At 39.3% G+C, this 26,146-nt stretch overlaps 4 protein-coding genes and 1 long non-coding RNA gene across 7 annotated transcripts in view; 2 read left to right on the forward strand and 3 right to left on the reverse strand.

Moving 5' to 3' along the window:
* Nucleotides 1-2,413: 2,413 nt before the first annotated feature.
* Nucleotides 2,414-4,309, reverse strand: LOC117630946 (CBL-interacting serine/threonine-protein kinase 14-like). The gene has a single exon (XM_034363827.1). The coding sequence runs from the start codon at nt 4,071-4,073 to the stop codon at nt 2,757-2,759; it is 1,317 nt and encodes a 438-aa protein (XP_034219718.1). The 5' UTR covers nt 4,074-4,309; the 3' UTR covers nt 2,414-2,756.
* Nucleotides 4,310-4,759: 450 nt separating this feature from the next.
* Nucleotides 4,760-7,508, reverse strand: LOC117630947. Of its 3 annotated transcripts, none has more exons than XR_004586277.1 (3): nt 7,232-7,508; nt 5,475-5,567; nt 4,760-4,778 (listed from the first exon to the last, which is right to left on the reverse strand). It is a non-coding gene; the product is annotated as an uncharacterized LOC117630947 (long non-coding RNA). The 3 variants fall into 3 exon arrangements; XR_004586275.1 differs by having other exon boundaries at nt 4,771-4,800; XR_004586276.1 differs by lacking the exon at nt 4,760-4,778 and adding an exon at nt 4,790-4,808.
* A 10,785-nt stretch (nt 7,509-18,293) lies between these two features.
* LOC117632003 (U-box domain-containing protein 16) lies at nt 18,294-21,088 on the forward strand. Its single transcript, XM_034365361.1, has one exon. The coding sequence runs from the start codon at nt 18,921-18,923 to the stop codon at nt 20,976-20,978; it is 2,058 nt and encodes a 685-aa protein (XP_034221252.1). The 5' UTR covers nt 18,294-18,920; the 3' UTR covers nt 20,979-21,088.
* A 2,037-nt stretch (nt 21,089-23,125) lies between these two features.
* On the forward strand, nt 23,126-24,730 carry LOC117631676 (transcription repressor OFP4-like). Its single transcript, XM_034364954.1, has one exon. The coding sequence runs from the start codon at nt 23,236-23,238 to the stop codon at nt 24,544-24,546; it is 1,311 nt and encodes a 436-aa protein (XP_034220845.1). The 5' UTR covers nt 23,126-23,235; the 3' UTR covers nt 24,547-24,730.
* A 256-nt stretch (nt 24,731-24,986) lies between these two features.
* Nucleotides 24,987-26,146, reverse strand: part of LOC117630551 (cyclic nucleotide-gated ion channel 1-like) — a 3,450-nt gene continuing 2,290 nt past the window's right edge. The window contains exon 6 of the mRNA XM_034363256.1: nt 24,987-25,196. Within this exon, the coding sequence (XP_034219147.1) occupies nt 24,987-25,196 (210 nt within the window). The remainder of the gene's footprint in view (nt 25,197-26,146) is intronic.

The raw sequence follows: 26,146 nt of genomic DNA on the forward strand, positions 1-26,146 counted from the left end.
TTTAGGGTCTTCTATGATTTTTTTATTTTTTTTCAACAATCCAAACCATCTATTTTTTCATTCTACATTCATAAATCATTCTTGCAAATAATTAGACAAATCATAAACCTTTTCGACATCCAATTGTATCCTACAAAATCAATAAACAATGTGCTTTAAGAAAATACTAAAATTTCAATAATTCAATTGAGTAGTCAAGTGATATTGAATTCAAGTAATATTTTGTACATATGATATTTGAATGAATATTTAGAAAATAAACGGTTTGAATTAATCAAACAAGAATATCCTTCAAATAAACTTATTTGAATGATCCCTCAATTGAAACGCTCTCTATATATGTATATATGATATGGCCACGTATTGATACGGTGGTCCTGTATTTGTCTTAAGTCTTGACCTGACTGACCCAACCAAAGTTATTTATTTGTCTCTCTTGCTTTTGATTGAGGACAATACAAACCTGTCCTTGTCATGAAATTATTAATCATGTGGATTTGGGATTTTGTTTGCTTTTTGATATGTTGAAATTAAAACTCATTAATTTTTAATAATATTAAAAACATAAACAAGATATACATTTGGTCAATATATAAAAATGAACAAATAGAATACCTTAATCTGTATTAAGTACCATATTGTATCAACAACTCCAAGTCAATACAGAGATCACTATTATTTATGTGAAATTTACGCAAAGTACTGATGCTTGAAGGGCAATTATACTCAATCATGCAAATGCATAATTGCATGGTGGACCATTTGCTATAATAAAAGTATTAGTTAACAAAGTCGCATTGCATATATAATGATAATGGTGTGCAGTGGACCGTCTTTGTTTATATTTGTTTCTCAGCTCGTGATATGCTGGATTACCTCCTTTCACCTCTTTCCTCATTTTCAGAGATAAAGGGTTGTCCCTATTTGTCTTAGTTTTGTTATAATTTTCATCCAACCATTAAAGGCGGCTGCGGCTCAACGTCGGATCTTCATCTGTATTTCGGGTCGGATCTCCAGCACCATCTTTTTTGCAATTTCTTTATGTTTGGAATAAGTTGCAGACACTTTTTAGGTTCTCTGTGTTGTTTTCACCTCTTCTTTTGTGAGAGTTTTTCATCTCTCATTTGTGAGAGCTTTTCATCTCTCCTTAGTGAGAGTTTTATTTGTATTGTTATTGCTTGGTTTTTTCAAGCTTTATCACTTTTTTATTATTCTAAGTTTGCAATTTTAGTTGGGATGCCTATGCCAGAATTTCTTAGATCTTGTCTGATCGTTAGTGGAGACATACTTGATTTTCTTAATTTTGATATTAGACCGTTCCGTTATTGTAATGGCCCTTTTGTGGCTAGTTTGTATTGGCATTTTCTGGCTAGTGGCTTTTTTAGCTGAATTATGAACGCAATCATAGAATTTCTATATAAAAATAAATAAATAAATGCTGGACTCTTCACTCTTCACTACCCCATGTTATTGCAACTTGCAACTCCACAACTCCATTTGGGTTTGAAAGTCACCAAAAAAAAAACACACACACACACATAAAAGTTCACACCTTTTAAATCATATATATATATCCTTTGCAATAAACAAGGGTACTCGAAAAAAAAAAAAAAAAAAAAAAAAAAAAAAAAAAAAAAAAAACCCTAAGTACTACAAGTAATATAAGCTTAGAGATTCATATGTGGTATGACGTGAAATAAGTTGGATTGGGCCGAATTCTAAACCCTAACCCTAAATTGTAAACGTTAGCTCTTAATTTAATTGATTTCTAAGTTCGAATTTCTTGTGTTTGTGTAGCTATAGTAGGTATAAGAATTGGAAAAGGAAGCTTCCCATGAATTAATGGGATTTGAATCTTGTGAAGGGAAGTAAAGCTACATACCGTGTATCCACGCAATCCCGCATCACATTGATGTTTAATTTAATGAGATAAGGTGTTACACATGAATGCCCATGTGCTTTTTGGGTTGCCGATGGGACTCTCGTGGATGTTGGTAGGGAATAGGGATAGATTGACGGATAATATTCAATCCGTGAAGAAAAGATAAAAAATTTCACGCAACGGGTATCTGATTTTCTTTAGGTTCACTGATCTTTCTTCTTCCAGATGAATTTAGACCATAAATTTGTAAAAACTCGTTGAATCTGATTAATATATAATCTGCCCAAAAAGGGAAGCTAATCTGGCCCGCCCCACTACTAAATATAGTATCTTCTCCAAATTAAACTAACCAGATAATTTTGACATATTAGTTAATATACTTACCATTTTAGAAAAAGAAAAAAACTAATACAACATTTTTCTGTCATTATCTTTTTGGCCTTTTGATGATACTCCCTGCCACCGACCATTGGATTGAGTTGGGAACTGAGTGTGTTAGTCTGCCACAGAATAGTACCAGAATATATAACCTTTGCATCCTAAATTTTATTCACTTTATTTATTCAAACAAAAAACATAAAGAAAATCATTTGTACACAAGAATATAAGGAACTTTTTTTTTTTTCCTTGGGCTAAGAATATGTAGGACTATTTTTTTTTTTTTTTTTTTTTTTGGGGTCAAGAAGATGAGGAACTTCCCTATGTCTCTTTTGAGACTTGAAATTCCGGGCAAAAACAAATTACAAAAGAACCCGGACACTGGCATTTTACTGTTCCCTTATTTTTCTCCGACAATGTATCATATAATGTACCGCAAATATTATATTATGGACGCACGCCCCAGACTCCCGAGCTTGTTCTCGTCTGGGTGCTTTTAATTACCGGCGACGTCCTCTTCCGGTCGGTATATCAAACAGCTGAGCTGCGGCCTCAGCTTATCTTTCCATATGCGCTGGCTACATTCACTTTCTCTTTGCCTCAAATTCAACTCAACCACCACCAGCTCTTCCGTTAGCCGGTAAATCCCAATCATCACCACGAAATTACCATTCTGCCCCGCCAATTTAGCACCCCAACTCTTCTTTTCCATAACCGCCACGTTCTCCGCCTTCGCTATCTCCTCCACTTTCTCGATTATCGTTTCCGGCGTCTCCGCCGATATGAACCGCTCCCCGCAGTCCGATATTTCGGACTTGCTGAACAAACCGGAGATATCAAACCCGGACGAGAATGAGATCAAATCGAAAGCGTTCAACGACGTGTCGTTGTCCCCGTCTCTCAAGTCCTTCAACTCGAAGTCCTCGAAGTGAAACTTGATCTCCTCGTATCCTTTCCCGAACCAAGGGTCCTTCAGAATCTCATCTACGGTGATCCTCGTCTCGGGGTTCGTGTCCAGAAGGCGCGAAATCAGTCTTCTTAGATCGGGCGACGTCCATCTTGGGAACCGAAAATCGCCCTTATAAATCTTCCGATACATCACCATCAGATTCTGGTCGTTGAACGGCAAATAACCCGAGTTCAAAACGAACAAGATGATGCCGCATGACCAGATATCCACCTTCGCACCTTCGTATCCTTTCTTCCCGAGAATTTCGGGAGCCACGTACGCTGGGGTCCCGCATAGCGTGTGGAGCAGCCCGTCGGGTCGGACCTGCTCCGTCACGGCGCTGAGCCCGAAGTCCGAAACCTTCAAATTCCAGTTCTCGTCCAGCAGCAAATTCTCGGGCTTCAAGTCGCGGTGAAATACTCCGCGGGAGTGGCAATATCCAATGGCAGAGATCAGCTGCTGGAAATACCGGCGGCTGAGGTCTTCGCTGAACCGGCCCTTGGAAATTTTGGCGAAGAGCTCGCCGCCTTTGGCGAACTCCATAATGAAGTAGATCTTAGTTTTCGTGGCTAACACCTCGTACAGCTTAACGATGTGGGGGTGGCGTAGCCGGCGCATGATAGAGATCTCCCGTTTAACGTGCGCCGTAAACCCGCCCTTGAGCACCTTCTGCTTGCTCACGGCCTTGATGGCCACGCTCTGCCCCGTGTCCACGTTCCGAGCGTGGTATACCTTCGCGAATGCGCCGCGCCCGAGGAGCCTTCCGAGCTCGTACTTCCCGAACAAGTTCACTTCGGCCGGAGGGGAGAAGGATGACTCACAGGAGTCGTCGCCGGCACCGGCGACTACCTCGATCTCCGGCATCGATCCCAAATCGAGCGAGGCCCTAAGAGAAAATCTCAACTCCTCGCATTACTGAAATCGAGGAATCTTTGGCGTTCGAAGGCAAGCCTGAAATATCTCAACAACGTTTCGTTTGGATTCGAAACGGATCCGGGGTTGAAGGCGGCTTTGAGAGAGAGAGAGAGAGAGAGAGAGAGAGAGAGAGAGAGAGAGAGAGAGAGGCGAAAAGTGTGTTTTTGAATGCGAAGCTGAAATAATTGAACAGGTAATTCTCTCTGGCATCGAGTCTTTGGAAGCTATTTAAAGTGGCTGGTGGTTCCATTTTACCAGGCAAGGCCACGTTGTATCTCTTATTCAGCAGTCTGATGTGGCAACCATTTGTGACCACCCACGTGTCAAGGTTTTTGTTTTTTGGCGACAACTTCTTCTTTGTTGTTTTTTTTCAACCGCTATTTGAGCTCGGATCGGGTGCAGATTTCGTACGGTGCTTCCGAGGGGTTTCTTGTTTGATTTCTGATTTGTTGCGTGAATCAGAGAGTCGTAACGATTTATCTAACGGCGGAGAATTCAAGAATGTATCCCGCCCGGCTTTACGGAAAGTATCAAACTATTCGTTCCTTTGTATCGTAAGGGGTTGTTTGGAACGGCGGACTGTCATGGACTGGACTAAATCCTGGGACTGTCTTGGATTAGCTCGGATTGGACTAAGCTGGATTAAGTATTGACCTACGTTTGGTGCTGCGTCGGACTAAGAAGCTGGATTGTAAAAATAGTGAAGACCTATGTTTGGTACTGTATGGGACTAAAAAATAATTATTTTATATTTAAAAATAATAATTGTTAAATAATTAAATGTAGTTTTTTTGTTATTAGAATTACCATATTGACAATATACATTTCTTTTCCTCCAAACCAAATTCACATGTACATTTCATATGTGCAAAAGTTAGAAATTTTCATATATGCCAAAGTCATCTACATGACTCAGAAATTAGAGGTTTAGTTTGCTACACACAATTCTACCATTAATACATACAAATAAGCATCCACAATTTCAAAATGAAACTAATAAACCCCACAACCATGAACCATATGGCTTTAATGCTAGCAAAATGTTATACAATTTGTGATGTTTCCAAAATGAAGCCAATCTTATCAATGCATCATTTGTGGTGTTTCCAAAAAGATAGATGCATCAAACTTAGCTAGGCCATGTCCTCAAGCATTGTCACTAAGCAACTGCTCATTGATCTCTACACTAGAAAGTTTCTTGCCTGTTCATTGATAGTGAGAAATGAAGTCAGATGTCTTCATTGATCAAAAGAAACAACCACATTTAAAAGTTGCACACCTCAGTTTAATTGAAGTCTGGCTAACACTAACACTAATACCATGCAAAGAATTAGGAAAACATGCTGTTACCTGGTGATATATCTCTGCCCAGAAGAGAACAAGAAGTGTGTACGTAGAGAAGAACAGCAGTCCAGGAAGATCCAACAAGACCAATATTAGTACCTGGTTCAAGATGCAGCTGCCCGATTTTAGTATACAACCCCAAGGTTCATTGCTTTCTTTTTATGTTCTTGTCTTTCCAATAAACCAAATAGAGCCTTAATGTCCCTCAGAACCCCCAAAGTAAAATGAATAGTTAACAAGATGTAAAAAAATTCCGGACATTTTATGATCATATGTTTCAGAAGTGAATAGAAGTGTCAAGTAGGATAACAGGGGTAGGTTTAAGATTTGAACAAAGTGACGCTTTACAAAACTAACCTTCGGGTGCAAAGCAAACACTTGATGGTGAAATCCGAAAACAATTGCTCGTATTGCAAGAGCAACACCAAACAATGACGACAAAAGAATTTCAAACTGAGAATTAATGGACAGAATAACCGACTTCACTAGATATTTGCTATCTTTTGAGTCGGTTTAGCTACTCTATATAATAGCTATAGGAGCCCAATTATGTATTCAAGTAAGAAAAAGCTGAAAAAATTGAGAAAAAATCACAAGTCAAATTTGAACTCAATCTACACTAAAACTCAAGGTAAGTCCGATATCTTTGTGGCACTCCATCCACAGCTTAAGGGAGTAGGCGGTGAATACTTTATGGACTGTAACATCGCCAAACCGAGCTCTCAGGCAAAAGATGCAGATTTGGCAACCAGACTCTGGGACTTTAGCTTGAGTTTGACAAATGCAAAGTAGTATGGTGTTCTAATATTTTCTGGGTCATGTAGTAGCTGGCTTTTTTCTGCACTGAAATCAAATTGCCAAATTGCAAACTGTAATCACATACTGGACACCATCGCATCCATTTTTTATTTTTTATTGCATCCATATTTTTTTTTCAACATATATCGCATTGGCAAAACAGAGTCAAAAACTAAACACCACTCTAAGCTCAACATCTTCCAAGTATACACACATACACAAGAACGATAAACAACAAAAAGAGAAAAAAGGTGAATTGGGTTCTGTCTTTGTAATCAAAAAGAGTCCTACTAGGATTCAATTACCACCTATACATATATATAAGTTAATTCAGCCTTGATTTACTTGAGTTGTTTTGCCAGCCATTTTCTTGATCATTTCTTCCAAGTGATGATCAAACGGTCCACGATATATATACATGGAAGCAGAACATGGACAAGAAGCAATGATGAGCTCAGGCCAGCTGCCAGTGGGATTTAGGTTTATGCCAACAGATAAGGAGTTGGTCACTCACTATCTAATGGACAAGGTGTTTGATAGGCATGTGCCAGCTGCTGAGGCAATTCAGGACATTGACGCAACCCAATTCTACAGCACCCATCCGAAGAATCTAGGTAATAATTTTCTACCTTGTTATATTATATTATATCGATATGTAATGAAAACCATAAAAACTGAAACAGCAAGTTCAACAAACTCAAGATTCATGCCAAAAGTCTACTTTACTTCTGAATTTCTAGGTTTTCTGAAATACCCAATTGCAAATTAATTGCCAATTAACATCATGTATATATATGTCCCTACAGATTCTACGAAAATTAGAGAAGAGAAGAAGAAAATAACAGAGAAAAGGAAGGAGAGATTCTCATAGCACAGTCAAAATTGTTGAGGAGATTTGCAAAAATCAAAGAGATGGAAGAAGGAATAAGAGAGGTATCCAAAGGGAAAGACCAGAAAAAACTGACTTGCGTCAAGATTCGAAGAAGATGAGTCGATGTTGAACGCAGGAGAGGTGGAGTGGAGTCGCAGAGAAGAAGTGAACTGGAGAGAGGCGTGTTCTATAGCGAAGGCTTATTTTGCGAACTCATTTTGAGCTTCTCTGTATAAGGAGAACGAGTGAGGCGTTTTTTTTACTGTTGGGCTCTACTATCCCATTTACATTAGTCCTCTTGCTAACCAAACATGGGCTTCAGGTCTAATATAGCACAGTCCCATTTAGTGAGCCATACCAAACATGCCCTAAAGGAACAAAAAAGAAGTACAACTAGAAACAGACAAGTTGTAGTAACCAAAAAAAAAGAAAAACTCAATAAATATTAAGGTTTACAGATAAGTTTTACCATTTCCTCCACCAACTAAAAAAGACTATCCCTATGAATTACTTTTCATTCCTACAATTTCTTATGAGTTTAATTCTAATTTTTATAGTTTAGTCTTAATTCTATTTTAATCTTTGTAACTTTGTTAAAATCTGATTTTTTTTTTCTTATTAATTTGTTCTTGTTCAAATTTGGCAGCTAGAAAACTATAAAAACATGTCTTTTGAGTTCTTATACTATGGGCTAGTTTGGTATTCTGTGCTGTAAAAATAATCATTATCAGATTTGCAATGAGAGAAATCAATTTGGCGTTTAGTAAATTTTTTGTTATAAGTGTTGTTGGTACTAATTCCCGAATAATCAGAAAATGATTCCCGCATAATAATTAAACCTAGTGCCTCTTCGAAACTGATTCCTGTATAATCAAAAAATGAAAACATCTTATTAGTTGTTTTCCCTTATAATTTTCTCTCACATCAATTTTTAATAATATTTAATTTTCTCATAGTTTACCAAACGAGTTGGACTTCTCAAAATTTTTAAAATATTACTTATCACCCCAAATAAGTAATGTCAAACGGACACCATAAAAATTTGTTCGTGTTCGACTTTTATTTTTCCTCATTAAAAAATGTGAATTAAAGCAAACTCGTACAGTACCAATTATGATATCAAAAGACTAATCTAGCCGAAGAAGTCGTGCATTTGTAAAAATAATAAAATAAAATAAAAAGGGAGGTTTTTCAGTCTTTGTTGGTAATTAACTCATTCGGTTTTGTTGACTATTTTCAACAAACAAAAAAGGCTGCAAGAAGAAGTCTCAAGGGTTTCCTCTTAACAAATTTCATCTTATCGCATTCGCATATCAAATTCAAACCATATGCGTTGTTGGCTTTCATTAAGTTGTCGCTTTCTTAATCCTAACAAAATTTGTGGAAGACATACGCATAAAGTAGTTTCAAGTGGATATGCATCCCTGATTAATTTCACATTCCTTGCGTTGAAAGATATATGACTTATATTCTTTATGCCTTCTCTCTTTTGTGATGTGGGTGTGTGTGAGAGAGCACGACAAATCTTTAAATGCCATAATTAGTTTATAGAGGATTATTCTATATGTAAAGGTAATGGGCTCCTTAAAATTATCTCTTTAAACAAATTTTAGAAAGAAATTGAAAAAATAAAACTCCAACCATGCTTGATTGGAATTTAAATGGGGAGATCCTAAAATAAGTTTTATATGTTTTTAGCTAAATTTTAACTTAAAAATAAAGAGCATAATTGCGGATGCTCTTAGACGTTGTTAAAGAAACTGATAATGGAGAAAAGAATGAGAAAGGTTTCTCTGTATTTTCTTGTATATCTGTACAACTCATATACATGGTTATAAAGGAGTACGTCTAGTCTAAAAGAGGTAAACTGTCAGACAAACATCTAAACTTTAGGACCTAATTACAGCAATTACAATTTGATTTATTCACTGAGATTCGATCCACAAATCAAGCTTTGATTGGCGTTGACTGTGATGACTGTGATTTCCAACACGGCCCCTCAAGCTGGAACGTGGATGTCCAAAGTTCCTAGCTTGCGAAGGAGAGCATGAAATAATGCACTGCCAAGTGGCTTAGTGAATATATCGGCTATCTGTTGAGATGAAGAAACATGAGCTGTCTTGATTAAACCTGATTGTATTCTCTCACGCACAGTGTGACAGTCAATTTCAATGTGTTTCGTGCGTTCATGGAACACAGGGTTGGCCGCAATGTGTAGAGGGCTGGTTGCAAGTGTGTTACCTGCAAGTCTTGCAAAAGGTATTTGAGCCACACTAACTCACAGGTAAGAGATACCATGGATCTATATTCTGATTCTGCTGAGGAGCGTGACACGATTGATTGTTTCTTGCTTTTCCAAGACATGGGTGCTCCTCCAAGGAAGATGCAAAATCCGGTAACCTACAAAAATACATTGACATGCCCTAGAATCAAACTTGTGTGAGGGTTTAGTGCTGGTGGCATAACATAAACAGCCAAAAACTCTCATATGATTGTAGTGAGGTGTGGTGTTGTGGAGCTTTTCATATGGTGTGCTTTTGGAGAGAACGGGTGTGGGTAGTCTGTTTATGATGTAGGCAGCAATAAGAATGCTTTCCCCCCAAAAAGTAAGTGGTAGGTGGGCTTGGAATCGTAAAGCACGAGCAACATTTAAGAGATGACGATGTTTGCGCTCTACGACTCCGTTTTGTTGTGGTGTTGCGGGGCAAGAATGTTGAAAAAGAATTCCCATGTCGTTAAAAAGAGGTCGCATTGAAATGAACTCACTTCCTTTGTCTGCCCTAACTTGTTTAACACTACATTGGAATTGTGTTTTGACAAAGGCGATGAAGGATTTTAGTAGTCCTTGTGTTTCCGATTTAAATGTCATAAGATGTATCCAAGTGTAGCGTGAGAAATCATCTACAATAGTTAAAAAATAACGAGCACCGGAATGTGAATGAGTGCGATGGGGACCCCAAATGTCACAATGTATGAGATCAAAAGGCGCATGTGATGAAATTGAACTTAAATTGAAAGGCAATCAAGTTTGTTTTGCCATGGGGCAAATTTCACAATGCTTATTAGGATGAAAAGAAATATTAGGAACTATCTTGGATAAAAATTGTAATGGTGCAGTAGAAGGGTGTCCTAGGCGGCAGTGCCATAAATCTGGAATGGTAGAGGTGGTGTTGGCTCGAATTTCTGGTGGTGGCTTGATGGCTGTGTGTTTGGACAGGTAATAGAGACCATTATGCTCCTTCCCCAGGCCAATCACCTTCATCGTTTTCAGGTCCTATAATATACAAAAGTTAGGATGAAAAATGACGATACAACTCAAATCACGAGTAATTTTATTGACTGAGAGTAAATTGACCTGAAAGGAAGGTACATGAAGGACATTTTGTATGAATAAATTTGGATTAACTTGTACTGAACCAACATATAGGATATCTATGTGTGAGCCATTAGGTAAACCAACAATGTCATGGTAAGGTGTTTGATGCAAAAGATGAGAGGAGGAAGATATATGATCACTTGCACCACTATCAATAATCCAAGCTGTATAACATTTGGGATTGGGTTTACCTGTTACATTTCCACAAAACTGGGTTTTACCGAGTAAGGCCCTTATCTGATTGTACTCCTCCTCTGTGAATTGAGGAAAGTTCTGATGCGCATTCTCTGCAGTGGTGGGTTTGGTCGTGCCGTGAGCATTATTGGCTGTGAAGCGCTTGTTCCTGTTTGGTGGCTTAACTGCTTTGCCATGGAACTTGTGCCCTGGAGGAAAGCCGATGATGTAGTAGCAACGATCAACTGTGTGTGTATCACCTTCACAATGTGTGCAATACAAGGATTTCCCTTTATTGTCTTCTGATTTTGCAGGCAGCCTATTCTCTGTGTTCTTTGTGCTTTTCTTCACGTTCATGGCATGAATAGGGCCGTCACGAGCATCAGCAAGCTGCCTCTATTTTTCTTCTTGGAGTAAGAGTGAGTAGATTTTTCTAATATTGGGAAGTGGCTGCATCAAAAGGATTTGTCCACGAATGGCAGAATATGTGTCATTCAACCCCATGAGGAATTGGAGGATCTGCTCCTGCTCTTCCCTTTCAGCAATCTGCTTCAAACCTGCGCAGTTACATGAAGGTGGATCGTTGTACGATCCCAGTTCGTCCCAAAAGGATTTGAGCGTTGTATAGTAGACAGCTATGGACTGTTGTTGTTGACGGTGCTCAATGATCCCTCGTTTGAGTTCAAAAATACGAGAAAAATTCCCTTGTGAGAACTGTTCATTGAGATCTGCCGAGACTTCAGCGGCTGTGTTGGAAAAGATCACCGTATTGGTCAAGGTTAGGCTAATTGAATTGAGGATCCACGACTTCACGATCTGATTGCATCTTCTCCAAGCTCCATATTTGGGATCCTTCGCTGAATGTGCTTTGATTGTGCCATCGACAAAGCCAAGCTTATTCTTAGCTTCCAGAGACATTATCATGGCGCGACTCCACGTGGCATAGTTGTCACCCTCCAAAGGTTGAGCGACGATAGCATGCCCACGTGGCATAGTTGTCACCCTCCAAAGGTTGAGTGACGATAGCATGCCCAGTGTGATCTGAAAGGTGAATATAATAGGGATCGTTGAAATCCATAACCTCTGTCAACTTCTTCTCTGATAAAGTTTCAGTCATGGTGGTCAATGATATTGGCGGAAGCAAAGTGAGCAATATCAGGCACCAGGATGGAGCTCTGATACCATAAAGAAACTGATAATGGAGAAAAGAATGAGAAAGGTTTCTCTGTATTTTCTTGTATATCTGTACAACTCATATACATGGTTATAAAGGAGTACGTCTAGTCTAAAAGAGGTAAACTGTCAGACAAACATCTAAACTTTAGGACCTAATTACAGCAATTACAATTTGATTTATTCACTGAGATTCGATCCACAAATCAAGCTTTGATTGGCGTTGACTGTGATGACTGTGATTTCCAACAGTTGTATTGTCTTGAACCACTTATTGTGGTCTTCTAATCATACGAGGATTGGCATGGCCAAAAAAACAAAAACAAAAATTCATATGAGGATTGAGAATTTATGTCAATTAGGAGCTTAGTTGGAGCGTAGTCCTTCAGTCCTTGTCTAAGTGTGTTATTAGTGCAATACCAAAATATTTAATGTGGATTAGAGTTTTATTAATCTAATGCAATAAGGACTGCTTGAGAGTTTTTTGATTGACAAAACGCTTAGGTAAATTCATATAAATACAAATGCCACTTCTCAAACGATCACACGATCTACATTAGATTGAGTGTGTGAGGGATCAAATTGAAGAGAACAAGCTCTTGTACATTCTTGATGTTTCAACAAAGACCAAAAGGTATGTGTTCTATTATATATATGCGATTGCTATAGTTTACAAAGAACAATTACTCATGCATCCGATGTCATGTATTCAAATTCTCCTATCTAGTATCGCTTATATAAAATAAATAAATAAACAAGATTATCCCATCTAATTGAGAAGATAAATTCATATATATGATGCCCGAATTAAAATGTAGGGCCAAGTCCTAGCTTCATTTCATTATCACCTTTCACCTGATTACATGTGAAAATGTCGGGATGTGAAAGCCTTAAAGGCTGCACTGCAGTATGCAGTGGGTCCATCCATGAACCATGGTTCGTTGCCATGTGAAGCGGGTACAATTGAGTGGACCAGACCAGAGCAGGTAATTAAGGGTTGGTTGGGTGAGGCTGTGACATGAATGAATGGTAGCTGGCTATAGCCATAGCTTCAATCTCACTGCTTCGTACCGCACTTTAATTAGTTGGCTCTCTGATTCTGGCCTGGCCCCAGACATATTTGATTCATCCAGTTTATAATTCAAAGCTTGCCCTCAACGTGCAACACACTATTCTCTGGCTTTTACGTTCAACTGATCGATTCTAGTCAAATTAAGGAATAGTATATATATTTCCAAGTTCCAACCGAAGATATCCAATTATACACTGCTTTTACGTTGTTTCATTCTTAAATCACAATTATCACATGGTATTAAGGAAACTGTAATTAAGGATATGAGAAACACCACAAATTCTTATATTATTATTTTGTTACCCCACATTTTCTTTGCGAGAGTGCCAAACATTATCGTGTTCACATAAAATTTAAAAAAAATACTTAATAATTAGTAACTAAGGAAAATGTTATTAGCACTCTATCCTTTATCGTTTGCAGTTGATTGTTGTGAATGCATTAAGAAATACTACCAATAACATTACCCTTGGTTAATAGCCAACTAGCTTTTCCCTAATACAAATGGAAATGGTTAAAGGCAATAACTTGCTCTTTTATTCTCGTGTCTTGTCAATTGAGAAGCCAAACATATCACATTGGAGTTGCTCTGTTAAATTATGGGTACATTCTAAAAAGACATCTCTTTTGCCCTAAAAATTCATTTGCCTGAGCATATGATCATGTGGCCCCATCTATAGGCTCTACTGGTTGTTGTTAGAAGAAAAAAGAAGCATATGATGATCATGTGGCAGTTTCTTTCTGGCATCAACTCTCAAAGAAAGAAGATCCATTTGAATTCAAGGATGCATCATCCATCATGCATATTGCCAAATGATTGATCACAATTAATATATATTTCTTCTGATATGTCATCATGGATCTGAATTATTGAGGTTCAAAGTAGTGGGGGCTGGGAATATCCTCATGAGCCAGCCCAGCAATGCCCCTCACGCATCACAAAATTATAAATTGAATTTGAATCTACACCAAACAAAATTGTTGATATATAAATTGAAGAATATTATTGGGGCTTCACGTGATGCTCTTCCACCCCTGCTACAATTATATTTCATGCAATATATATTCCTAATATTGTTTATTGCTTATCCGATACTACTCGTCTATGATGAGATTGTCTTCTTGGTTCATAATTGCCAACAGATGTTATCAAACATATACATCTTTGTCGAGGAATTATAGGGATTTTATCCATGTAGTTTGGCATTCGTCGCAATTTAAGGATGCATCAAACATAGATTTAAAATGAAAATCCGACAAATTATAAAGACTTATCATATCTTATTAATCCTTGCGGCTACCATATGCATAGACAGAACACGTTCTATGATGTGATGTAATGCTGAGTGTGGTTTCGTTGTCATTGATGTGAACCAGAGAGAGCTCAAGGGAACAATTTCAAAAACAATTAATTGCCTAAAACGGAGCTGCTGTGAATTTTCTACCTTCGTTTTTCACGTTTTCGCAACATGCCAAAAGAGAAGGAGTCATCAGAAATTTATTCATCATATCCTGTTGGGAAAGTTACGCCGCAAATCGGTCCAAGGTTATTTTTTCAGTGTGGTATTTCGAGGAGGAGCCAGATGACGTTCCTACGTTTTCGCTTAAGTATTGTCAAAAGTTGCAAGCTTGGTTTGGCGTGTTTGAAGTTTTCCCCTACAAGTTTTGAAGGGTGGCTTGAAGCAACTTTTCTTATATATTAATATTATATGGATTGATTGCACGTTTAAATTTGGCCCGTTTTGCGATGAGTTTTTTGACCTTTTAAAAAGCTACTGGTAGGTTACTGCGGCATATGCAAATGCAATGATTGCCGTAAGATTGACTACATGTCTGCTAATTGTTTTATGAACATTTTGGGGTTCCTTTATGGTTTCATATGTATTAATTACCACAGTTAAATTAAAGCAGCATTAGAAAATGATTAACTTAATATAATCACCCTGGGGCCAATTTCTTGATTTTGTGTCTTTTGTCTGTGCCCAGACTTTACCAATATAAAAATGAGGGTTTTGTTTATTGAACATTTGTGACGTTAATAGCTCAACTGACATGCAATAATTGAAAGAGATTAGTGGCATTTGCAAGCCATTTTCTTCAAATACCTAGATTGTGAGGTGGTGAGTTGGGCCGTGTGAGTATTATTAGACACGTGTTTAATAGAGAGGGAGGATCAGATTGGACCAACTTGGACTAGTAGATTGCTTAGATTTCATGTGCAATCAACGAAGAATGTGAGTGTTGTCTTCTAATTTGGAGAATTAAGGTGGATTATTCATATGAGATTGACGTCTAAACCTTATTCCCACTAATCCTGTTGAAAATGGTAGAATTAGTAGGATAAATTTTAGGCATGAATCTCTTATGAATAGTCCATCATAATCCTCAAGTTAGAAAACAACATCATACTATTCCTTGATTGCACATGAAATCTAAGTATTTTACTAATCCAAACTAATCCAATCTAATCCTCCCTATCAAACATAATCTTAATGCAGGACTATTTATCAACAGTCCCCTCCTTCATATGAATATTCCTTTTAGGTGGTCAATGGTCATACACATGCATGCACATTTAAGCTATTTTTAGAGTGACCATAAAAAAATTCTTATACTTGGTCTCTGTTAAGATGGCCTAACACTACAAATGGTGGCTCAAATATCACAATTTGAAGTGTTCTTCCTTAAAAGCTTCAACGGTTAGGCTGAGCAGCAGCCAATGTAGAACTGCATAATGCTCAGCACATGAAGCCAATTCAACTCTGTTATTGTTTCTGCTTTTATTTTAATCTTTTACAGTTGTCAAGGCTTCAAGTTGTGATTTGTTTGCAAGAATTTTGACTATGCTATAGTCAGTGCTTCAAATATATATATTAATCCCAAAAGAAAAACTGCATTAAGCTATTTGAAGAAGAAGTTAAGTTAGATCTCAGATTTGGAGTAGTGGGCTTGTGGCATTAATAAACAGAGACATTGACAAATTGAAATGGCAAAATATGTTGCAGCTTCTGTGTAATAAAAAAAGGGCAGCTATCCCAAAAACAGTGATCACTAGCAATCCAAACNTTATCCAATCCCAAGCCCAACTAGCAATCCCAATTTAATTTTGTTGGGTTTTGGGTTGTGAAAATTTCCAAACATGATCATTTTGGATTGCGTTTGAAACCAACTCAGACACAAACAAGCACAAATACATGCTCCCCAAAATGAGAAATTATGGATGGTAAGTTGTCTGCAATGTCTTGATTAATCAGAAGCACTAGTAGGAAGTAGCTCCCTTGAAGTTTGAACTGACTCATGCTCATGCATATACACGAACCAAATGTTTGAGAAACTTTGTTTTTTTCCATGCCAGCGGACTGAATGGGGTCATTGATCTGATCGATACCCAATTTTTTTTTTTTGAAAGGAAGAAATTTGATGCTCTTGTTGAAGCAAAGTCTTTATCAGACTTGATTTGTTTTGGACTGCTGTCAGCATTGCATTATCCTAAAACACTATGGGTCTAATTGAAAAGTAACTAATGAAAGTGCTTACATTACATCAATCAAATACAGCTGGCCCTTGCAAGGCCAACACTTGGCAATGTCTTGTTCTGTCGATGGCTTCAAAGCTGATATTGGGGGGCGGCCTAACAATTGGCTTAACGTGCAGCCCACGAGCCACAGGTCAATGTGGATATGCGTGTACTTGTCACTTATTTATTGTTAAATTGGAGATCCCGAGCCTTTACATTTAGTACCCGTATATTTATCTGCAATTTATAAAATCTAAACCACTTAAATAATCTAACATTAGCATATAACACATCTTCAATATTTAAGTTAAGTGGTTTTTTCTCCCAAACTGATGTTAACGTAGTTAATAAGGTGCTTGGGATTCTTCATCCGATGAAAAGATATCATCATTTGCAGACTACTGAGTGGTCTTCACAAACACCACTGCTTCCACGGTTTTCTTCACTGCTTGTTCCTCCAACATCTTCGTCCAATCTTGAAGATGCTTCACGTACTTCACAAGTCAATCTGCAAACCTTTGAACTTCCAAAATTCACGACACAATCAAAGAAAGCAAACGAGCAAGCTTTTCTCAATTATAAAATAGAATTAGTTAATTCAATATGAAGATCAACTACGAACATAAATAACTCAACAACCCAAGAATGTTATCGCATCTCCAAAGGATTGAAGCCTTGATCTATAGCGAGGAGTAACTATGGAAAATAAAAACCTCAAGCAGGTTAACTTTAACGTTAACATCAGTTTTGTATAAAAAAAACATGAAACTTAAAATTGATGATGTGCCATATGTTAAGTGGTTAGATTATTTGAGTGGCTTAGATTTCACGAAATGCAGATAAATAGAGGTTTGAATTCCTTAAACTAGATAGTCCATAACTATAAGACAAAATGCTCACCGCCACAACACACACATACGATTTTATTTGATTTAGGTGATAATGAGGGTTTATGATAAAGAGGTCGGTAATAATTATTCGATCAATGAAAATGATTAAGTTTAATTATTTCTTTATATTATTGAATGGTTGGATTGAACTCCTCAATATAGCCTTTTTGTTATAGAAGCTCTCTCGTAATTTTATACTTCAATCTGAAGCTCGTCTAGCTAGTTTTCATGGCGTGTCCTTCAATAATGAAAGTGGTTGGGAACCAACCATAAAATAAAAATAGACCGTATTAAGTAACCTAATCATGCATTACTTTATTAACTAATTGATAATCTTATAGCATATGATGCTGGAAACAGAGTACGTAGTGTATATATGCATCTCTGGAAAAAGATGAAATCCAACCAAAATCTGTTTCTGTTTGCGCGTGTTCTCGTTTGACCTCTACATGTTAAGCTGTTGGCAGCTCCCTATTGGCAGCTCCATATAAAAAAAGAAACATGAGTTCGACTGGAGGCTTGGTTTTGGGAATAATTTATTCACCTTTTGGGTGATAACGACAAGAACTTCAAATTTCGGTGCACCATTACATCAAAATAAATAGATAAATATATCTATATAGTACGAAAATATACAGATGTCACCATCTGCAGCTGCTAGCTATCTTGAGCTGTTCTCGCACTATCAAATTCTGGAAAAGAACCTTAAAAAGAAAAGTGAAAATTTTGGTGGGACAAAGTTGATGAGGGTCAGAATGATTCAGATATGAAGTTGTGTGTTAAGCAACCCAACCCATATGACGTTTGGGACAAGGAAAAGGCTGTGCCAAGTTGCCAAGCCAACCGATTTCTTACTCATATTGTCTTCATAAATAACAAAGAGTGGGCAAAATGAAATGATGCCATTATTATGATTCTTCTTCTTCTTTATTCTGGTTTTTGATTGGCCCGGGGGCATGTGGGTGACGATGAAAGCCAAGTCCACTAACAACTCTCCACCTACCATGTAGCCTTCTAAGTGCTTACCACTTCATCTTTCTTACTATTCACCTCTCTTTAACTAATATCAAAATTTATAATAAAATGAAGGGACCTATTCAGCTGCCGGCGGCAGTTAAAACAAAACCATCTGATCAATTGGGTTTGGTTTGCGTGGACTCAATCCAACGCCTTTTGTTACTTTGATTACATCTTTTAACCGAGATCGATATATGAGCAAGAGAACCGACTCACAACCCTAATGAGTTGATAATTATAATATAGTCTCAACAGTGGAAAGGCCTTGCCTGCCTGTCTGCCCTTTCAATATCTTGCCAACTCCATGCTTATCGCTTTCCTTCCAATACAAAACAATGCCACCAAAAAACAGAGTCAAAAACCATGTCCATGAGTCCATGACCCAAACCCACTCTTTCTTTCTGTCCTCCTTTCCTTCCCAATGAATTTCTTTTGCATATAAAAGTACAAAAAACAACCCAACTCAATTTCCCCTTTTCCTTCTTCAAACCATCAAAAGCAAACCAAAATTCCTTTCTTTCATATACATTTTTTTTCCTTTTCATACTTGCTTCATTGCTAATTATGGCCATATCTCCACAAGCATTCCCGCCCAGAAAACGCCGGCCGTCGGCTGGGGCGTTCATGTCGCCGAAGCTCTCCGATCAGAGCCTCCTCCGCTCTCTCCTCTCCATCTGCCGAGAAATCTCCTCCCTCGAGCCTCTCCGCTTCCTTCTCCGACGAACCTCCCTCTCCATGATCCGCAAGACCAACCTTCTCTCCATGCTCTTCGAAGACCTCCTCCGAAACTCCACCGCCGCCTTCTCTCCCTCCGCCCTGCTCTGCTTCCAGGAGCTCTACATCCTGCTGCAGAGGATCCAAACTCTGATCGAAGACTCATCCCACGGGAGCAAGATGTGGCTTCTCATCCAGACGGAGTCCCTTGCCAACTGCTTCCACGAGTTCACCCTCGACCTGTCCACCTTGCTCGACATTCTCCCCATCAAGGAGCTCCGATTAAACGACGACGTAGAGGAGGTCGTTTCTCTGCTCCGAAACCAGTGCTCGCGGAGCACGACGAAATCTTTCGTGGACCCCCTAGACGACGATCTCAGGCGCGAGGTCTGCACCATGCTCGATCGCCTCAAGAGCGAGATCGTCCCCGACCATTCCAGGCTCTCCAAGATTTTCATCCGATTAGGGATCGACAGCTCTGCGAGCTGCACAGAGGAGTTCGAGAGTCTTCAAGACGAGTTTCAGAACCAAACAGAGGAGAAATCCAAATCGCAGCTCATCGCTCTCGTCGGGCTCGTCCGCTATGCCAAGTGCGTTCTTTTCGGAGCCTCCACTCCCGGATCCGATTTGATTCGAAGAAAATCGGCGTCGGAGCTGGGTTTCCCGGTGGATTTCAGGTGCCCGATCAGTTTGGAGCTAATGCGGGACCCAGTCGCCGTGGCAACAGGTCAGACATACGATCGAGAGTCGATAAAGCTATGGATCGAATCAGGTCACAACACGTGTCCCAAAACAGGTCAAACCCTGGCCCACACTGACCTCATCCCTAACCGCGCACTGAAAAATCTTATCGCCATGTGGTGCCGGGAGCAAAGAATCCCTTTCGAAACCGCGGAGAATAATAAAGGACTGGTCAACGCCGTCAAAAAGAACAAGGCGGCTCTCGAAGCCACCAGAATGACGGCGTCGTTTTTGGTTAATAAGCTTTCGGTTTCTCAGTCCATGGAGGCTGCAAACGGCGTCGTCTACGAGCTGCGCAGTTTGGCCAAGACAGACTCTGATTGCCGCGCCTGCATTGCCGAAGCCGGAGCTATCCCATTGCTTGTACGGTACTTAAGCTCGGACGTCGGCGGGGCCCAACCTAACCTCCAGGTAAACGCCGTGACAGCGATTCTCAACCTCTCCATTTTGGAAGCGAACAAGACACGGATTATGGAGACGGACGGAGCTCTTAACGGCGTCATCGAGGTGCTGCGTTCGGGAGCCACGTGGGAGGCGAAGGGGAACGCTGCGGCTACGATATTCAGCTTATCGGGTGTGCACGGGTACAGGAAGAGACTGGGGAGGAAGACACGTGTCATCAAGGGGTTGTTGGAGTTGGCGAAAGAAGGGCCCGAGTATGGGTGTTTTAGAAGGGACGCGATGGTGGCCATATTGAATTTGGCGGGAGAGAGAGAGGCGGTGGCGAGGTTGGTGGAAGGCGGGGTGGTGGAGATGATCGTACAAGTGATGGAGGGGCTACCGGAGGAGGCGGTGACCGTGTTGGAAGCTGTGGTGAGAAGCGGCGGGATATTGGCAATCACGGCGGCATATGGTGCGATTAGGAAATTGGGGTGTGTGTTGAGAGAAGGGTCGGAGAGGGCGCGGGAGAGTGCGGCGGCGACCCTTGTGACGATATGTCGAAAAGGGGGCTCGGAGATGGTGGCTGAGTTGGCTTCCATGCCGGGGATTGAGAGGGTAATATGGGAATTGATGGGGGTGGGGACGGTGAGGGCAAGGCGGAAAGCAGCGTCGTTGTTGAGGATTCTGAGGAGATGGGCTGCGGGTTTGGATAGTGTGGTGGCGGATGAAGGGTATTCACAAGTTGTGAGTTCATCAATAGCAGCAACGACAACTGTTGCAGGCTAAGCTAATTAGAGTTTGGTTGAATGAAGTTGTAAATGTTTATAGTGATTTTCATTTTCTTTGTTTTGTTCGACGATAGATGAAAAATATATCATTCATTCTTTATTTCTTCATCTTCATATCCATTCTTCTGTATGTTTACATTATTTCTTCTTCGTATTAATTGGAGTGTTAGGTAGTCACCAGAGAAATATAGCTGATCACCCATGTAACCACTAACTAGTGATGGAAATATCGAGTTGAAACTCACATATATCAACCAACTAAACTAAAAATTAGAGCTATTGACTCTACCTTCCCCTCAATCAATAAACTAGGCCCCTTCAAATAAACCCAACTTATTTCAATCCAGTCCGCCTATTTTTATTTTATTTTTTTGGCCAGAATTTTCAGACCGTCTAAAAAACTTGTTTGGTTTTAAATGCTCACGAGCCCAATTCTAAGCTCGAAACTTTTGGAATTGGGTAAGTCAAGCATGTCCCGTTTGGGTATGCCTTCATCGGTTCATCACTCCATCTCCCCACCAAATCCAGCTCTGCGTTGGCTGCATTTAATTTTGGACTAGAGTCCAGGCTGTCTACTAACCCATACTGGCATACTGCATGCATGAGCCGGACAAACATTCCCATAGCAAAACCTTCCCTGGAAAAGACATACGGTAGAATCGTAACCACAGAATACGACCCTAATCTAATATCGAAATACATAAATTCGTCCCATACATACAGATACAGTATGGTGATGGTACATCCAACTTTGGGGATAGCGTTTAACATATGACAAATAATCCCTAGAGTTCAATTCTTTGTCCTCCTCCTCCTTCCACATGCAAACAATTGTCATAAACTACTACATATCCCTTAAGCAGCACTGAAGTTTCAGTTGGTCCCCCCTCTCCCTTCTCTCCTTCTCTAGAGATTGAAACACACACATAGACGCTGGTGGTTTTGGTCCTGTTCTTTTCAGAGCAGTCAGAAGAAGGGGACCAATTGACCAAAAACCCCATGCCATTGTGTGCCCACTGTTGGCTTGACAAACTGTCGGTCTCTTATGCAAAGACCCGAGCCAATCCAAGAAGAAAGCTCACCGTGAACGTCCTCCGCTCTGTGCCTCTTTTAACTTTTATGTTTTTGTTTGGGCATGCGTTTCTGGTTTGTTTTGTACCGTTCTTTGACTCCTTTTCTTTTTTTGAATAATAACCAGTAAGTTTGTACCATTTGAGTTTGCAGTTACTTGGGTTGGGTTGAAATTCTTATTTGGGTTGGACTTGCAATTGAAGAATTTGTTTGACCCAAGAAGCCCGAGGAAGGAAACAGCAAATTAAAGCACCAAGCAAGAAAAGGAAGGCAAAAAAATGCCGACGGGACACTCATAATGCTGAGTCACAAGGCAAAACCTGCACAATACAAAAGCTTTTCTCTATAGCTTTCTGTCTTTTTCTACTTTATAAAATCTAATCTCCCTTTGATAGACAAAAGTGTATATATATATATATAAAGTTGGAAACACACACTAGTGCTTCTTGTTGCAATTCAATGTGTTTGCTTATGGTCTGAAGTTTGGAGCTGAAATGAGTGGCAAATCTGAGAGTTTCCCAAAGGCCAAAGACTTGTTGTACTGGTTATTTTTAACTTAGAAGCTGCCCTTTGTCTTTGTGGTATGTTTTTTGCCATATGTGACCTAGATGCCAAGGAAATATGAAACTGGGTCCCTCTGTAGTTAGGATCCCTCTGTAGTTTAGGGCCCCAGGCTAGGCTGCATGTAAGTCACTTTGAGAAAACTGTTGTGATTTGGAAAAAATATGGAAGACCCTGATAAGCTCTAGTACGATAAGAAAGAAAGAACCCCCCAGTCACGATAAATAAACACCCTCACCAGTATACACAGACACACAGGGGCTTTAAAATAGAGAGAATCATTTACAGGAAGTTGTTAAACAAGTAAAGAAATGAGTCATCACTGATAACTTAATAAGATAACACAGTTTTCTTTACGGTTAGGTGATTAGGCGTCAAAACCAGGAGGATTGCCATTTTACCACCTGGCCCCCATTGGACCCCATTTTACAATCCTTTTGTGGACCCCATCCTCCTTACCCTCCAAATTCCAAAACCACTCCCTTTATTCATCTTCAATAAGCTAACTCCCAAAAGCAGAGTGAGAGAGAATGAGTGAGTGCTAAAGAGACTTTTAAGTCATCTCTTTCTTTCTTTCTTTCTTTCTTTCACATATTACTGAGAGAAACTAGAGAGAGGTGGTGATGGGTAACCACAAGTTTAGATTATCAGATATGATGCCCAACGCCTGGTTTCACAAGCTCAAAGACATGAGCAAACCCAGAAAAAACCCCAACAGCCCTCATCCCTCCAAGAAGAAAAAACAACAGCAAAAACCAATATTTGCTTCAACTGCAAAATTTACAGAGCCATCAAAACCAAAGCAGCAGCTACCCCACCAATGTCTTCCAAGACAGTCTTACTACTTCACAAGGGAGCTTACTAGCCCTGCCCCAGGTCACAGGTTCTGCAGCTCCTCCCCCACAAACCCAAAAGCCTCAGACACCAATTTCCCTGACCCACCACCCAAAAAACCATCCAAACAAAAAACCAAGAAGAGAATTACCAGTTTACCCTCTGATCCTCACCTTGTCACCTCCTCTGTTTCTGCCGGCTGTGGCTGCCGCGCCACCATTGAATCCGTTTGGACTAAATCTGATTCCCCACCAGAGCTCTGGTCTTCTTCAATCTTGGACAGCTCCCCAGAGCCAGAGTCTCATGATGAAGACGATGGTGAGCTTGAGCTTCATGAGCCTGAATTCAGGTGTGACCGTGTTCTTGCTACCGAGACTTTTGATGGGATGGTTTCAATGTCGAGTTCATGCGCTGCTTACCTTGCTGATTCTGAGGAAAAAGACGTCGTTATCGACGTGGATAAGGCATCTCTGAGTATGAAATTATCTGATATGGCTGATGATGGGTTGCATTCATTTTCTGAGCTTGAGCTTGCTCCAATTATAACCAAGCCACCGAAATTCACTGAAATGGTGAGAGATGTGAAGAAGAAGAAAGAGACAAAAGAGCCAAGCAGATGCAGAAGAAGCTCAGCTAAATTTCAGGATAGAAATGCACACGGGTCTCTGTCTGTCAAGGTTGCGAAGGAAGAGAGCACAAGCACAAAAACCATCAAAGAACAGAGGACAGCTAGCTCTGTTAGAAGAATTTCATCAAATGCTACTTCTCCAGGAGTTAGGCTTCGGATGAATTCACCAAGAATTGCTAACAGGAAGATCAACCAGGCCAATCTCAGCCGTCGGAGTGTGTCATCAAACTCGACCTCAAAGCGGAGGAGCCTCTCTGAAAGCTTTGCAATTGTCAAGTCTTCATTTGACCCTCAGAGGGATTTCAGGGAGTCAATGGTGGAGATGATTATGGAGAACAACATCAAGGCATCAAAGGACTTGGAAGATCTTCTTGCATGTTATCTCTCTTTGAACTCAGATGAATATCACGAGCTCATCATCAAGGTCTTCAAGCAAATCTGGTTTGATCTCACTGACCTCAGGTCCAAGTAATTGCAAGTTTCCAAGAACTGAACTGTATATTATTAGTCTTTTTCTGGTATTTAATAAACTTACTACATTTTAGTTCAGTCGACTGTTATAAGTTTCAATCTTTGAAGATAACCAGGTTATCAAAATGCAGTCTTTAATTGCAAGTAGAAATTTAAGACAGTAAAAGTTTCAATCTTTGAAGACATAACATGAGTTTTTATCCATGTTATGCTTTAGTGTTTTATATGGAGAAACCAAGAGGGCATAAATTTTGGTTTCTGAATTTGAGCATTTCATGGAACCTCAACCAATTTGGGTATGATACACACATAAATTGATTGTTGGAGGACCCCATCTGCCATTGAACAAACACTGACAGCTTCTCTTTTCAAACCTGTGTTTTTTCCCAACAAAAGAAGATACACTTTAAGGACAAAATTTATGCTTTGAAGTCTTTATTTTTACCCCCCTAAATTGAATATGGTCTCTCTGGCAGTATGTTCTTCAGCTTTCAGACCCTGCCACTCCGAATTCTGGCAAAGCCCTTTGTTCAGTAGCTTCAGAGGTGACTGAAGAGCCGTACATAATTTCAAAATAAGACCAAGTCCATAAAACACTGAAAAGCTCGGAAGTGAGAATTCAAATCCTATTGCTAGAGGCCTAGACCATGCCTATAATAAAAACTGTTGCAGTTGTAAATTTTCAAAAGTAAAAGTGATGACTTCGAATATTTCAAAAGCAATGTAACCTTTTCAAACCCTTGGATTTTGGATGCAGGGCATGCAGTTTATTTTATGAAAAGAGAATCATTCGGCCTACCAAAGCGGATTTGTTTTGTTTGGTTTGGTTTTTATATATATATGCATATATGCCAGACGATGATTCAGATTGATTGGCTTCGTAAAGGAAAACAAAGTAATCGGTAATTGGTGAGCTTCCTTTTGTATATGAATTTTTTTGTGATTTGGGCCTGCGCTCTTGTTGGTAATGACTTGTTTTCTGTGGCAGTAACAGTTCTAACCAATACATGAAAAGAAAGCACCAAGTTTGTGTAGTGTCTTTCTGGGACATGGAGTTTCAAGCGTTACGCACTTAGGCCTAGCATGAGCAAAAAAGAAAAGAAAAAGAAAAGTAGAACATTATCTTAATCACATTTCTTATTCTTTCAACTCCCTAACTTTGCGGTTTCAATTTATTTCTGTCAGATTCTAAGAAAACTTAATTTGCTTGTTCTCCATTGACTTCTGAATTTTGCATTAATTTGGAATGTCAATTAGTTTTACTTACAAGAAACCTTGCTTAATTATCACTAATCTCCACCTAACAAAACATGTCCACACGCTTTGCAATATTAGGTTGCACTATTGTTTGTTTTAGCTTACATAGAAACCCATTTAACAACCAACAAAATGGGAATTAGTAGCTAGCCAACTCTGTGTTAAGAGCTAAATGAGCTCTATAATGACTTCTTTTGGGGTTTTGTTAACATCAAAACTCGAATGTGAGACAAACAGTGTATATATAACATTTTAATATTGGCGTATACTAAGAATTGGATGTAACACTCAACCCACCCAAATTTTAGCTGTAGTTAGCTAGCTTATTTGTTTTTTTTTTTTTT

Source organism: Prunus dulcis, chromosome 6 (genome assembly GCF_902201215.1).
Source record: "Prunus dulcis chromosome 6, ALMONDv2, whole genome shotgun sequence".
In the NCBI taxonomy this organism is placed as follows: domain Eukaryota; kingdom Viridiplantae; phylum Streptophyta; class Magnoliopsida; order Rosales; family Rosaceae; genus Prunus; species Prunus dulcis.